Here is a 15,083-nt window from a genome sequence, read left to right as displayed (position 1 = left end):
TGACTTCTATAGGGCTGTGCGTGGCGCGCGAAAAATATGCGGCCTGCACGCACGAAAATCACGCTCGTGTGAATCCCCCCTTATAGTAATATAGTGTTATAGTAGTTCAAATAACTAATTGATTAACAATAATTTTGTATTGTATCAAATTTGAAAGTAATGCGGCCCGTCAACTTCCCATTTTTTCTATATGTGGCCCACTTACCCGGCCGAGTTTGAGACCCCTGGTCTAGACAATCCTTTATAAGCTAAAGGGCAAATCTCACTCCTTTCCTGACTCCAGGCTCATAGTTTTTAGGGTAGGAACACACATAACAGCGGCTGCAACGTGGCCGAACACGAGTCACTATACAATTTTTACCGCAAATCGCTGAGACTTTGAAATGATTGTTAATTACTGCATTTTTGCAGGTAAACAGCCGTTAAACCTGTAAAAAAACACGCAGACATTAACAATCAATTTAAACCGTGCAGAGTTATAAAAAAGCACCTTGGCCGCTCACCAGCCGCTACACGTGTCCCTACCCTAATCACAGTGATACTTTGTAAGTGCCTGCAGCTGTGTGAATACAGAACAAAGTTTACAGTGGTTTTCAGACTCTGAATGTAAGCAAGAATGTCTCCAGTCATTGGCAGCAAGAAGAGTTCTTGGAAATGAAGAGAAATGTAAATGTTAAGTGAACATGATATTAGAAAGTTGCAGAACATTTTCATTATCCGATAATTATGCTTTAAGTTTCATTCGTTGCTCTAGTTTTAAGGCCAAGACTAGACGAAGATGAGTCAATATAATTATCTTCCTTCTGCTCATTGTTTAACTGGAAATTTCACTTAAACATTTTGATTGTTCTTCCAATTTTCTTTATTATTTTGAAAAGATGTGACAGCCACCGCAATTGTATATAATTATAATACTATTGTGCAATTAAAGGGGTTTTCCGGTTCCAGCAAATTAGCTTATTTTTTCAAAAAGGAAAAATTCTGCAATTTTTTAAAATACTTTGTGTATCAAAATCCCCACAGGTATGAATGGGTAAAACTTTTTTTTTATGTTATGCTCACATAGGTGCACAGCTGGTTACAGTACAGGGTTCTCTTTTATAACAAGCCGTACACTTGTGTGTCCACAATAAAGCCAGGACAGATTTGTATCCTCTTAAAGTAAACAATTAAAGGCTTAAGGAGGCTCTGTCACCACATTATAAGTGCCTTATCTTCTAGATAATGTGATCGGCGCTGTAATGTAGATTACAGCAGTGGTTTTTATTTAGACAAACAATCAATTTTGACAGAGTTATGACCTATTTTATCTTTATGCTAATGAGTTTCTTAATAGACAACTGGGCATGTTTTTACCTTTTGACCAAGTGGGCGTTGTAAAGAGGAGTGTATGACGCTGACCAATCAGTGACCAATCAGCATCATACACTTCTCTCCATTCATTTACTCTGCACATAGTGATCCTGAGTTGTTCACTATGTGCTGTCACATACACCCACATTAACGTTACTGAAGTGTCTTGACAGTGAATAGACATCACCTCCAGCCAGGACGCAATGTCTATTCGCAATCCCAACACTTCGGTAACGTTTGTGTGGAACTTACAGCACAGCAAGCGTGATCTCGCCAGATCACGCTGTAAATGACAGCTTACAGCGAGATCACGCTTGCTGTGCTGTAAGTCCCACACAAACGTTACTGAAGTGTTGGGATTGTGAATAGACATCGCGTCCTAGCTGGAAGCGATGTCTATTCACTTTCAAGACACTTCAGTAACGTTAATGTGTGAGTAGGTGACAGCACATCGTGATCTACATCGTGAGTACATGAATGGAGAGAAGTGTATGATGCTGATTGGTCACTGATTGGTGAGCGTCATACACTACTCTCCACAACGCCCACTTGGTCAAAAAGTAAAAACACGCCCAGATGTCTATTAAGAAACTAATTAGCATAAATCTAAAATTGCTCATAACTCTAAATTAATCGTTTGTCTAAATAAAAAACACTCCTGTAATCTACATTATGTAGACGATAGGGCACTTATAATGTGGTGACAGAGCCTCTTTAATTTCAATATATTTCCCTATACTATGGCTAAGCTTTATTTACTAAAACTGGAATACCCATATATCAAATATAAAACAATAGTAAACATGTTACAACTGCATTATTTTTCAGGTATTCTTTCCAAGATGAAGAAGACATGTTTATGGTGGTAGACCTGCTCCTAGGAGGAGATCTCCGCTACCACTTGCAGCAAAACGTGCATTTTAGTGAAGAGGCTGTGAAACTTTACATATGTGAATTGTCACTGGCCCTGGATTATTTACAGAAACACCACATCATTCACAGGTAAGAGGATGTACGGCTTTTCTCTTTTTTTTCTCTTGCGTGTCGGAGACTGAAACATTCCTCTTATACTTTCATATTAAGGTTAAAGGTTAAAAAAAAATATTTTCTTGTTTCTGGAACTCAGATGTTGGTGGATTTGTTATGGCTTTTCTATGCGTATTCTGCACACAAAAAAATCCTCAAAAATGTACAGTAAAATGTTACTGACAAACAAAACCCCATTTACATGTGGCGGAATAGATCAGTGCAGATTTTTCTGCAATTTTCTCATATATTTTGTGTTTCAAATCCTCACAGTTTTCAAAAGCTTTGCTTGCTTGCAGTGAAATGAAAGGTTTATGTCTACCTCTGCTGACTTGTCTGACTTTGTGAGCCCTGTCTGGGGAGCTTCTTTTATTAGAACTCTACGTTGTGCCATTTCTCTGTAATTCCTCATATATCACTCGGTTGTCAATTTGATCATACATTTCTAGGAGGAATAACAGAGGAACGGCACAATGTAGAGTTCTAAGAAAATAGGTTCCATAATTGTTATTTTATGGGGAATACAAATATTTTCTAAAATAGACCTGTCAGCAGAGGTAATTGGTTCTTTTTAAGTATATGGTTTAATGGATATAGTCACATGTGCCGTATTTGCTTTGGCTTTGCCACAATTTCTTATGCAATTTATAATAATGATACTAAATATTTTTTTTGTAATTTCAAAATAAAAAAAACATGGTGCTACATGCGAATGCAGCCTATAAGAACTCTATATTGTTCTCATGCCTTGTTACAAGAAAAAGACAGGTTTTTAGTCTTTAGATGAAAACAATTAATCTTTCCCTTTAGTAACAGCAGAGATATTAAAAATAAAATATAAAGTATCTTGGCATGTCAAATAGAATAAACTCCCATAGATTTTGTTTTCAAATTGTATTTTTATTCAAATTTTTAAGAATATAACAGAGAATATCAGACAAAATCAGGGAATACCATAATGTCCAAAGGATATATCCACTTTAGAGTATATACCAAACAGAGTACATAGGAAAATATCATAATAATCATGACGGTTCTGAAAAATGCCAGAAAAACAGAGTACACAAAAATTGAGAGTGTTGATGTTTTATCATAACACTTCATACTGACTGCCTAGATATTCCCTAAATAAATAAATATACATAAACAACATATAAAAACAATGTACCTTAGCATTTGAAGTAACGGGAGTTCATGAAGAAGGCATGTATACAAAGAAAGCAAATTGTAAAGGGGGGTGTTCTGGCCATACCTGTTATTTCAACACAGATAGCAAGTTCAGGTCATTAAAGTAGGGTAACAATAAAGTGCTAGGATAGACAATGTTCAGAGAGGCAGATTTCGCATGGGAGGAGGATACTCAGTACTATAGAGGATCTCAAACATTAAACCCGGTCTAGAACAGGTGCAGAATCAAGGAAATGTCGGTAATTTTTCCATGGGGACCAAATAAAGGTCAATTTTGAATGAACCCTACCTTTCCAACTCACCAATTTCTCCATTTGATATAAATGATCTATTTTGATCTGTAACGTCTATGGCCGCGGACCATCGTCCTGACTTACCCCCTGACGGCCTCGGCCATGGACGGATGAGTGCCGGGCGGCATCTCCCTCCTGGGAGACACCGGCACTCATTTCCGTATCGTGGTACTGGCTCCTGCAGGGTGCGTGCTCGGCCTTAAAGTGCCAGTATGCGCACTTGCAGAATGCCTCTGGACTATAAAAAGGGCTATGCCCTTCCATTCATTGCCTGAGCATTGTTGTGTTACCTTAGTTTGTCTCTGCAAATGGTCTCCTAGTGTCTCGCAGTTCCTACTGTACCCGTTCCTGCTTCGAGATTCCTGTATCCCGTGCTACCGTGCCCCTTTGCCTTAAAGTGTTGGAGTCGTGTTGTGCTCTCCACTGCAACTGCTGTGTTCCAGCCGCCTGGTGCCTGCCTACTGCCGGAGCCTCATCTCAGCCTGAAACCACCGCTACTGTCTACGCTGCCTCAGGTACTATACCTTTCCAGAACTATAGACATTGCTTATACCTGTTTGGCCAGCTGCTATCCCGCTATGCGGTATGGCCCAGTGGGTCCACACCCTGCGCCATTACCGTACACTCAGGCCATGGACATCGCTGTTCAATTCAAGGGCCTGTCACCTTCTCAAGCCATGAAAGCGGATCTGCAGGACCTGCGAACACGACAGCATAAACTACTTGTGGCAGTAACGCCATGGCACAACAGCTAGGGGTGCTAGCGCCTTCCTTTTCTGCTCCTGTTCCAGTTTCTCCGGCTGATCCTCCTGCTACACCTCCTGTCAGCACCAGTTCTGATCCCCGGTTCTAGCTGCAACTACCACCTCGCTTCAACGGAGACGCAAGTGCATGCAGGGGATTTCTCAATCAGTGTCAAATTCACTTCACCCTGCATGCCAGAGCATTTCCCTCGGATGGCGCCAGGATCGCCTTCATTGTTTCCCTGCTTGCTGACAAGGCCCTGGCATGGGCGAACCCTATCTGGGAACGACAGGGACCTGAGATCTGTGACTTGCAGGGGTTCCTGCGGTTATTCCGCACTGTGTTTGAGGAGCCTGGACGAGTCTCGTTGGCAGCTACCTCCCTACTGAACTATCGCCAGGAGGACACCTCCGTGGGCGAGTACACTATCCAGTTCCGGACCCTGACAGGTGAGCTGTCTTGGAACAACGAGGTATTGGTAGCTTCCTTCTGGCATATACTGTCAAAGATGAACTGGCTGCCCGTGATCTACCACCTACCCTGGACGACCTTTTTTTACTTGCTACCCGGGTTGATATGAGGCTCAGGAAAAGATCCGTCGGGAAAGGAGACTCCCTAGGTTGGCTCCCAACTTCCAGCAACCCCTCTTGTCCTCATCTATTGCTCCACCTGAGGAGCCTATGCAGGTGGATTGACTTAAACTATCTGTCCAGGAGAAACAGCGCAGGCGCACTTCCGGACTTTGTCTATATTGCGGCCCCGGAGGCCATGTCGTGCGCATGTGTCCCCAGAAGCCAAAAAACTCCAACTCCTAGGATTGGTTGGGGAGACAACCCTGGGCGACACAGCATTTAACAGAGCACTTTCTGCAAAGTTGTCTATCACTGTGTCTATTGTCGCTGGTGAGAGGACTCACCTGGCCTCTACCTATCTGGACTCTGGCTCTGCAGCCATTTTATGAGACCTAGCGGATCTCCTTCACTTGCCTACAACTCTTCTGGAGAAGCCGTTGATCGTTGCCTCAGTAAATGAACTGCCTCTGCAACACCCAATACTGTCTGTCACCAAACTGCAGAGGCTTCAAGTGGGAGCCCTTCATTCTGAGCTCATCTCCTTTTTTATCCTGCGCAGGGCCGTCAACCCTGTGCTGCTGGGTTTGCCTTGGCTCCGTCTACACGCACCAGTCCCAGATTGGAACTCCAGAGAGGTCTTCCAGTGGGGTCCCAAGTGCCTCGACCACTGCCTGGGGCATATGCATCCGGTACCGCCTCCTCTGCATCAGTCATTGGCAGGGTTGCCCCCTTGCTACTCTCAATTCTCGGATGTCTTCAGCAAGAAGGAGGCAGTGACGTTGCCTCCACACCGGGCGTATGACTGTCCTATTGACTTGGTTCCTGATTCGCCTCCTCCCCATGGTAGAGTAATGGTAGAGTATACCCTCTCTCCGTACCTGAAACCCAGTCTATGTCCACCTATATCAAGGAGAATTTAGAGAGGGGCTTCATACGCAAATCCTCACTCCTTGTTAAAAATCCTCACTCTTTGTTAAAAAGAAAGACAGATCTCTCCGACCCTGCATTGACTACCGGGATCTCCACCAGATCACGGTAAAGAACAGATTCCCGTTGCCTTTGATTTCAGAACTGTTTGATCGTATACGAGGAGGATTTTTTTTTTCCAAACTAGACCTGTGGTGGCCTATAACCTTATCCGGATTCGTCGGGGTGACGAATGGAAAACGGCATTTAATACTTGAGATGGGCACTACGAATACCTGGTGATGCCCTTCGGCCTGTGTAACGCTCCCGTGGTCTCCCAGGAGTTTGTCAATGACATCTTCCGTGATCTCCTCTATGTCTGTGTTGTGGTGTATCTCGATGACATTTTTGTTTTTTCCCCGGATCCAGCGACTCATCAAAGACATGTCCGTCAAGTTTTGCTTTGATTAAGGGAGAATTGCCTGTATGCCAAGCTGGAGAAGTACGTGTTCAAGAAAAATTCTCTACCCTTCCTGGGCTACATCATCTCTGATCAAGGTCTCAAAATGGATCCTGAGAAGGTAAAGGCTGTCCTGGAATGGCCACGCCCTCAAGGCTTCAGGACCATACAACGCTTCTTGCGATTCTCCATCTTCTACCGGCTGTTCATCCCCAACTTCCCCTCACTGACAGCTCCCATCTCTACCCTTACCAAAAAGGGCATGAACGCCAAGGTGTGGACTCCAGAGGCAGAGGACGTATTCAGGAGCTTAAAGAAGGCCTTCACGTCAGCCTCAATCCTCCATCATTCTGATGTGTCAATTAAGTTTTCGTTGGAGGTGGACACATCCTCTGTTGGTGCTGGCGCACTTCTGTTCCAGAGTGGCTCCAAATGCAAGACAGTGGTATTACTCCAAGCTTTTTTCTCCCGCAGAGCGCAACTACTCGATTGGGGATCAAGAATTATTGGCCATCAAGCTGGCTCTGTAGGAGTGGAGACACCTACTAGAGGGCGCAGCTCATCCAATCCTAATACTCACAGACCACAAGAACCTCACCTATCTCCAGACGGCCCAGCAGGCCCGTCAGGCCAAGTGGTCGCTGTTCTTCGTCTGGTTCCAGTTTGTACTCCACAACCGCCCTGCCGACAAGAATGTGAGGGTCGATGCCTTGTCCAGGTTGTTAGAGACAGAGGACACTATGGAGTCTCCACAGAATATCATTGATCCATCCTGCATCATCCCTGTCAACCCTCTGCAAGTTAGAGACATCCCTCCGGGGAGGAGTTTTGTGCGTCTGGCAGACAGAAGAAGAATCCTCCACTGGGGACACAGTTCTAAACTGGCAGGTCACGAGGGTGCCCGTAATACCCAAGACCTAATTGCCCGTCAGTTCTGGTGGCTCACGCTGCCCAAAGACATCACAGACTTTGTCTCCTCGTGCACGGTGTGCGCAGCAAATAAAGTTGCCCACTCCAAACCGGCTAGCCTGCTCAAGCCGCTGCGCCCAATGCCCCATGGCAACATATTGCTATGGACATTGTCAATCTCTTTATCCAACACATCTTCCGTCTGCACGGTTTGCTTCTGCATATTGTGTCTTATCGGGGGGTTCAGTTCACCTCAAAGTTCTGGAGAGCCCTCTGCGGTCTCCTTGGTGTGAAGTTGGACTTTTCCTCAGCCTACCATCCCTAGGACCTCTGTGAAAGGCCTGAAAGTTCTCCTTTTGTTGAGACTGACCAGGGACAAGTCTTGGAAGAAGAAGAGTTTGCTACCTGCAAATAATATTGAGTCTCTTTCCCTGGACAATCTCAAAATATCATTTCATATCCTAGAATGAAAGAGTCTACAAATAATGTCCCTGGGAGGATCAGAGGGTTTAGGTTTCGCCTTGAGGGCTCTATGCACTCTTTCTATGGAGATCTCCTCTCTGTAATTATCACCTAGAATGGAATGGAATACCTGTTTTACCGTAGAAAGCAGTGACTCAGGAGGAGTGGATTCTGGGAGACCTTTTATTCTAATGTTATTACTTCTGCCTCTGTTGTCCTGGTCTTCCAGCCTGTCTACCACTTTATTTAGGTGAGATTGGCATGCATTGAAAGAGGTGGAAGCAGCTTCAGAATAGTTAATAACTTGTGCCTGGGTAGTTTTCAAATTTTCCACCCTAGCCCCAATCTGTTTGATATCTTGTTTGATATCATGGAAGTCTCGTATAATGAGGTCAAGAGCTTTGGTCAGAGCACGTTGAATAAATGATCTCGAAATCGGAAGATCTTTTGAGATTAAAATGTCCTCAGTATCACTGTCCTCCTCCTGTATAGGGACTAGGGAGTTCTTAGCGGCCATCTTGTCAGATATAAAGAGTGGGAAGTCTGCCGCATGCGATGTAGAGTTAGGTTTATGAAATTGTCTAGATTTCAAGTTCTAGGATTGCCATGTGTCTCTGGTTTTGCTCGGTCCGATCTTGACCATGTTGTGGAATGAATGCTAAATATGGGTGGCTGCTCCAAATCGTATCAAGGTCTCACATATTAAAACCTTAGTAGCCCATGTAAGTGGTATTTAATACAAAAAAACTCACCGTCTGTACTCTGAGGCTTCTCTATGGGTCAGCAGGTACGAGGCAGGAAAATATAAAATATGGCGGCCACGTCTCCAGGATTCTTATTTGTGGGGGCCGTGGGTTAACCCGTGGCACTTCTGGTACTCCCAGCCAGCTGGGAGAGGTAGCAGAGGGGACCCCAGCATCGCTCAGCCAGTCCTGGGGCTCCGCAGAGTTTGGCGCGCGACTCGCATGAGCGGCGGCTGTAAATTTAGGCCGCGGCTTCAGGCCGGATGGTAGGCTTTAAAGGAAAAAGTCGCCGAATGAGCCGATTCTCCAGACTGTGTGGCTGGTAACCTTCAATACGTTTGTGTAGAGGGGACGATGGACTTGGATAGTGCCTGGGAGTATGGAACTCCCTCGATGTCCGTCTGTCCCGTTCCACCGCTCAACTCCCATAGACTTGAAAAGAAAGGGCAGCACACATGTGCAGTCGTCTCTGCATTCAGTCTCAGCCTGGATGTGGTGGCCATTTCGTCTGACAGAGTTGAGGTCAAAAGCCCCCATTTTTTCCGATATGGGAATTCCAGAGATGGAAAACCCACGTATGAGACATTTATAGCAGAGACAAAACTTAAAGATCCTGGGCTACAGTGCAAAATCAGTAATAGGTCCCCCCACCTACCAGGTGCACTTTATAATACTGTTGTCTTCTTGTGTGGAAGAGGGGCCTTTCTGCTCCCCTCAGGGACCAGGGCCAAGGTGTTACTACTACCTCTGCACCCTATGTAGCTACACCACTGAGTTATGGCATTAGCTGTGGAAATGCTGTACATTTATATGGTGGGAAAAGCACTTTAAAGCGACCCTTCGGTTCTCCATAAAAAATTTACATAACATGAGGAATGTATAGTTAAAGTACCTGGTGTGCTCCTTTGTAGAGTTTCTACCTCAGATCCACTGGTTCCCAGTCACCTCTGCATTCATCTAAAATGAGCAGCCTATGCACACTGTGCCTCGGTAGTATGATACACTCGCCACTACTCTCGGGTGGACTAGAGATGATGATATCACCACTGTGTCCATTCTGTCTTCCAGTGCTGATGTCATCAGCGCCTTTCCCTCTGAGAGTACGGGGAATGTCTCAGACTACCAAAGCATATTTTAGATGAATGCAGGGGGGACCAGGCATGGGTGGATCTGCCGTAAAAACACTGAAAGGGGTGGCACCAGGTACTATAACTATACATGTCCACTTTTGTGTAAAAGTTTTATGGAGGACCAGAGGGTTGCTTTAAGTCTGCCATGCACCCGAACTTCTGTTAACAGCGATAAGAGCAATCCATACTTATATAATCGTTGCAGCATAGTAAACAAAGACTGGTAGGGACGACAACTGTTGTGCGAACATTGGGGAATTTGAAAGGTGAATATGTGACAGATTTTTTATTTTTAGTCACACGCTATTTATACTGGTCTTTTTCAAAATGGTGGAAAACTATAACAGCTCCAAATTAACTACGGTTTCTTCATAAACTTTGTCTAATTGGAATTAGCAGCTATTGCAGTAAGAACGTTAATGAAATTAGAAGAATTAGTGAAAGTTATTTGACTTTATTTCTTGGGAAACAAACTATGTGCTAAACTGCTGAAGGTTATTGTGACCATCCAAAAAAACTCACAGAAGCGGAAAAACAATCACAGCAGGACAGATAAGAAGTAAACAGAAAAAAAGACGTTTCAAATTGGACTTAGATTGTTTCAGATATAGTTGTATCATTTACACGCAGCTCGCGGAGTCAAACAGTACTACGCTAAAAGCAACGTTAAACCATAATGAGTAAATATTCATTGATTAAATTACCAAGACCGAAGCTAAAAGTTTTCATTTACTGGAAGTTAAAAGGATTTTCTGATTTCCCAGGAAGATAGTAAACAAGGAAATGTGAACATATACAAAAAATATAGAGAATGATCTCACCACAGAATACAGGTTTACGGGAAAAAAATATTTTATACATTTTTGAAGCCATGGAATGCAAGTCTGTTGTATTCATAACCTAAGCATTATGCACAATGATGGGTACAAATAGTACAAAACAACTTATTAATAGAATAAAACGAAATAAGGGGCACTGTGGTGCATAGGAGAATAGAGAGAGAGGAGTCAGAAAGGTGGAAGTTAAAAGGGAAGGTCCACTTTTGAAACCAATTTTTGTTTTTATCACTCTAATAAAATGAAAAATGAAGCAACTTTGCAAATAATCTCTCTTAAAAAAATGTATAGTTTTGTGTCTACAGCTCCTATGCAAACCTATGTGTCTCTATGGTAATGGACTACAAATTAACCCTGTGTAGTCTGATCCTAATGGAAGGGAGTGCAGCTCCTTTTTTGAGTTGGGTAATGGATACAGGTATTAGGGATAGTAGCGTGACTTCAGGGGAATTCACAATATGAACATGAAATTATAAAGGTCGTACGCTGCATCCCATAGTGGATGTTTTTTGGTGCAGCCCTACCGGATACTTAAACATAATCCAAAACCTGCCAATAAATCATCTAAGGGACTACATTTCCACATGGAAAGTCAAGTATAGTATTTTATCTTTGTTGAACTGAGGGCAAACCTTTAGAAATAAACTACCACTATATGCCAGTATATTCTCTGCTGGTACTGCATATTACAATAAATTGGCAATAGGCTGTTACTATTTATGCTTATACTGAACGCACTTATACTGCTGTTATAAGAATTTTACTGTACAGTAAGTTAGAACTGGGCAATTGAACTCTGTTATACTTGAAGGGTATGTACACTTTTGCAACCAATTTTTAATTGTTCTAATGCATCTAAAAAAAAGTAGCAACTTTGCAAAAAGCCTTGCAAATGCTGTCCTCTACAGACATATGTAGACCTTTGTGTCTCTTGGTTACAGACTGCAAACAAACCCTGTGTAGTCTGATCATGCAGTCACTCTCTTTCAACTGTCCCCTACTTCTTCCTAAGATACATTCAGTGAGTTAGCAAGAAGAAGGGGACAGATGGAAAGGAGTATGACTGTAGAACCAGACTACACAGAGTTTGTTTGTAGTCTGTAACCATGGAGACATACAGGCTGGTATAGGAACTGTACACAACAAATGGTAGAAATTATTATTTTTTAATCAAGTCTAACTAGAAAGTTGCTTCATTTTTTTATTTTAGATGCATTGGAGTAGTAAAGTAAATTTGGTTGCAAATGTGGACATACCTTTTAAGGCTGCAAAATATGTTATAGGCTGTAAATGGAAATTAAAGATAAAGATTAGGTTCAATGATGTTTAGGTCTATCTACTACCTGACAGCACAGACCTTTGAAGAATTATCTTTTATAATAATGCAGCAAAGACTCCAGAATTTTACAGTCTCAAAGTAGTGCTTTGTTTTTACAGGAGAGAGTTTTTTTCTTTTACTTTTTGAAAATATGCACTATATGTACACAAGTATTAGGACACCTCTCTTAATCATTGACTTCAGGTGTTTCATTCTGTCCCATTCCCATAGGAGTATAAAATACAGCACCTCGCCATGAAGTCGCCTTTACAAACATTTGTGAAAGAATGGGTCATTGTAAAGAGCGTCTGAATTCCAGCGTGGTCCTGTAATAGGATGCCACCATTGTAACAAGTCAGTTCGTAAAATTTCTTCCCTCCTAGATATTACTCGATCACCTGTGAGTGGTAGTATTAAAGTGAAAGCGTTTAGGAACCACAGCAACTCAGTCACTAAGTGTCAGACCGCGTTAAAGGGGTTTTCCCATGAGAGACATTTATGACATAGCCACAGTATATGACATAAATGTCAGAATGATGTGGGTCCCAGCTCTGGGACTCGCACCTATCTCCAGAATGGGGCTCCCTAAACCCCGTTCTGCTGCTCTGTGTTGCAGCTGAATGAGGTGAACTCCGACCATGAAAAAGGTTATATGGTCGTGAGTTACGAAAACAGGGTAGCTTGCTGAGCTACGCTGTTTCCGTATGTCCCATAGAACTGAATGGTAGTTACGGAAATAGCGTAGCTCGCATGCTATGCTGCTTCCGTAACTGCCATTCGCTACTACGAGACTTACGGAAACAGCGTAGCACAGTGAGCTACTCTGTTTTTGTAACTCACAACCATATAACCAGGAAGTGGCCGGGAGGCAGCGTGAGCAGACAAAGCTAGAACGGGGTTTAGGGGGCCTCGTTCTGGAGATATGTGCGGATCTCAGAGGTAGGACCTGCATCTATCTCACATTTATGACATATCCTGTTGATATGTCATAAATGTCTCTCATGGGAAAATCCCTTTAATTTACAGATCGGGTGCAAAGAGTTTGAAACCTCCTCTGGCATTAACATCCGCACAAAAATTGTACGCTGGCAGCTTCATGGCATGGGTTTTCATGGCCGAGCAGCAACATGTAAGCCTTACATCACCAAGCACAATGCCAAGTGTCTGATGGAGAGGTTTAAAGCAGCCACTGGACTCTGGAGCAGTAGAAACGTGTTCTGTGGAGTGATGCATCACGCTTCTCTATCCGGCAGTCTGATGGACGGGTCTGGGTATGGTGGATGCCAGGAGAACGTTACCTGCCTGACTGCATTGTGCTAACTGTAAAGTTTGGTGGAGTAGGGATAATACTATGGGCCTGCTTTTCAAGGGTTGGCCTGGGGCCCTTAGTTCCACTGAAGGGAAATCTTAATGCTTCAGCATACCAGGACATTTTGGACAATTGTAGCTTCCAACTTTGTGGGAACAGTTTGGGGCAAGGCCCTTTTCTGTTCCAGCATAACTGTGCCCCAGTGCACAAAGCAAGGTCCATAAAGACATGGTTGGGTGAGTTTGTTGTCAAAAGAACTTGACTGGTCTGCACAGAGCCCTGACTTCAACCCCATCCAACACCTATGGGATGAACTAGAATTGAGGTTGCGATCCAGGCCGTCTCCTCCAACATCAGTGTCTGACCTCAGAAATGCTTTTCTGGATGAATTTACAAAAATTCCCACAGACACACTACAAAAGCTTGTAGAAAGCCTTCCCAGAAGAGTGGAAGCTGTTTTAGCTGCAAAAGGGGGGACCGACTCCTTATTAATGCATATGGATTTAGAATGGGATATCATAAAAGCTCCTGTAGGTAAAATGCATAGGTAGCTCAATACTTTTGTCCATATAGATAATGTATATAAATATATATATTTAATACTATCATGTTGAAGATAATAGTCCAACTAAATAAATATTATTATTATTATTGTATTCACACCACCAAGCTACAGTTCAGGGGAGCAAAACTGAATGTCATTGCTCAAAGTCTATTTCTCTTGGCTTTATTGCTCGTTCCTTAGACCTAACTTTGTTTTCCATAATTACATTTGAAGAACTTGAAGGATGTTACTTTTTGTGAGATCTATTGAGATCTATTGTCACCCAAGCTAAAGCTGTTGTCTTGCTTAGAAAAACTAATTTCTAATACCCTATTAAGGTACTCTGATAGCGGAGAGACCCTCATTTGGGACATCAATAACTGCAGTGTAGAGCAGCTACAAAGAACTCTGGAGGACCCAGCACATTTGGTATGTGCAGAACATGGACAGTCCTTTGATTTCAATAGGCACCATGTAGTACTTCATTTCTCCTGTGGTGGTGCTGCGAGGAAATTGTACATTTACTGCCAGGTGCACCTCTAGATGATTGCTGGGTTACCTGCAATAAGACATTCTGCGATAAGCCTAATTTTCTGAAAAAATTTGATTGTCTAAAGCAGACAACCCCTTTAAACTCAATCATCTCTTCCTCCCATATTACTATATAAGAGTCTACAAAGTTCATGAAACTTCCTAGTATCAAGTCGGCAAATGGTGAAATAAAGGATTCATATATATTGTCAGCCTATAAATTTGGGTCACTTGTTTCTCAGCTATAAATTTTCAAAGTTCCACGTAACTTACCGAAGGATACAATTTTGTTTCAGGTTCAGTATTCACAGTAAGAGAAGGTAATGATATTACTGTAAGAAGCTGAACAGGGAAATAAATAACGCTGACACTGCCTGAAATGGGGGCTCTCATTTAGAATGAAAAAGATGTATAGACATTCTCCAATTATTCATAGGATAGACAGTATTATGGATTGAGTGTACTCTGCAGATTACCTCAGTGAGAGAATAGGGCGATTATGAAAAATGAGTCTTAAAAATAAAAAAATACAAAAGATAAAAATACCCCGGCTGTGTAACACAGACAGAAAAAGAACTGTGTTGCTATTATAAGCAACTATTATAACTACCAAAGAGACACGTGCCATGGAGGCAAAAGCTATAAGACCTGCGAAGATGGGTTCAAGATCATCCCATGCCCCTAAAAGTTTTTACTATGCTGCAGACCCTTTATTCACAGGAACAGTGGGGGCCTTTTAACTAAGGATGTCCTAATTGG

General features: G+C 42.8%; 1 protein-coding gene across 1 annotated transcript in view; it reads left to right on the top strand.

The window, feature by feature from the left end:
• Positions 1 to 15,083, top strand: part of STK32B (serine/threonine kinase 32B) — a 221,574-nt gene that overhangs the window by 80,593 nt on the left and 125,898 nt on the right. Inside the window, exon 4 of the mRNA XM_075849055.1 lies at positions 2,182 to 2,355. Within this exon, the coding sequence (XP_075705170.1) occupies positions 2,182 to 2,355 (174 nt within the window). The remainder of the gene's footprint in view (positions 1 to 2,181; positions 2,356 to 15,083) is intronic.

This window comes from Rhinoderma darwinii, chromosome 1 (assembly GCF_050947455.1).
Source record: "Rhinoderma darwinii isolate aRhiDar2 chromosome 1, aRhiDar2.hap1, whole genome shotgun sequence".
Taxonomy (NCBI): domain Eukaryota; kingdom Metazoa; phylum Chordata; class Amphibia; order Anura; family Rhinodermatidae; genus Rhinoderma; species Rhinoderma darwinii.
Note: the sequence above shows the minus strand (reverse complement) of the source record. Positions and strands in the feature narration are given on the sequence as shown.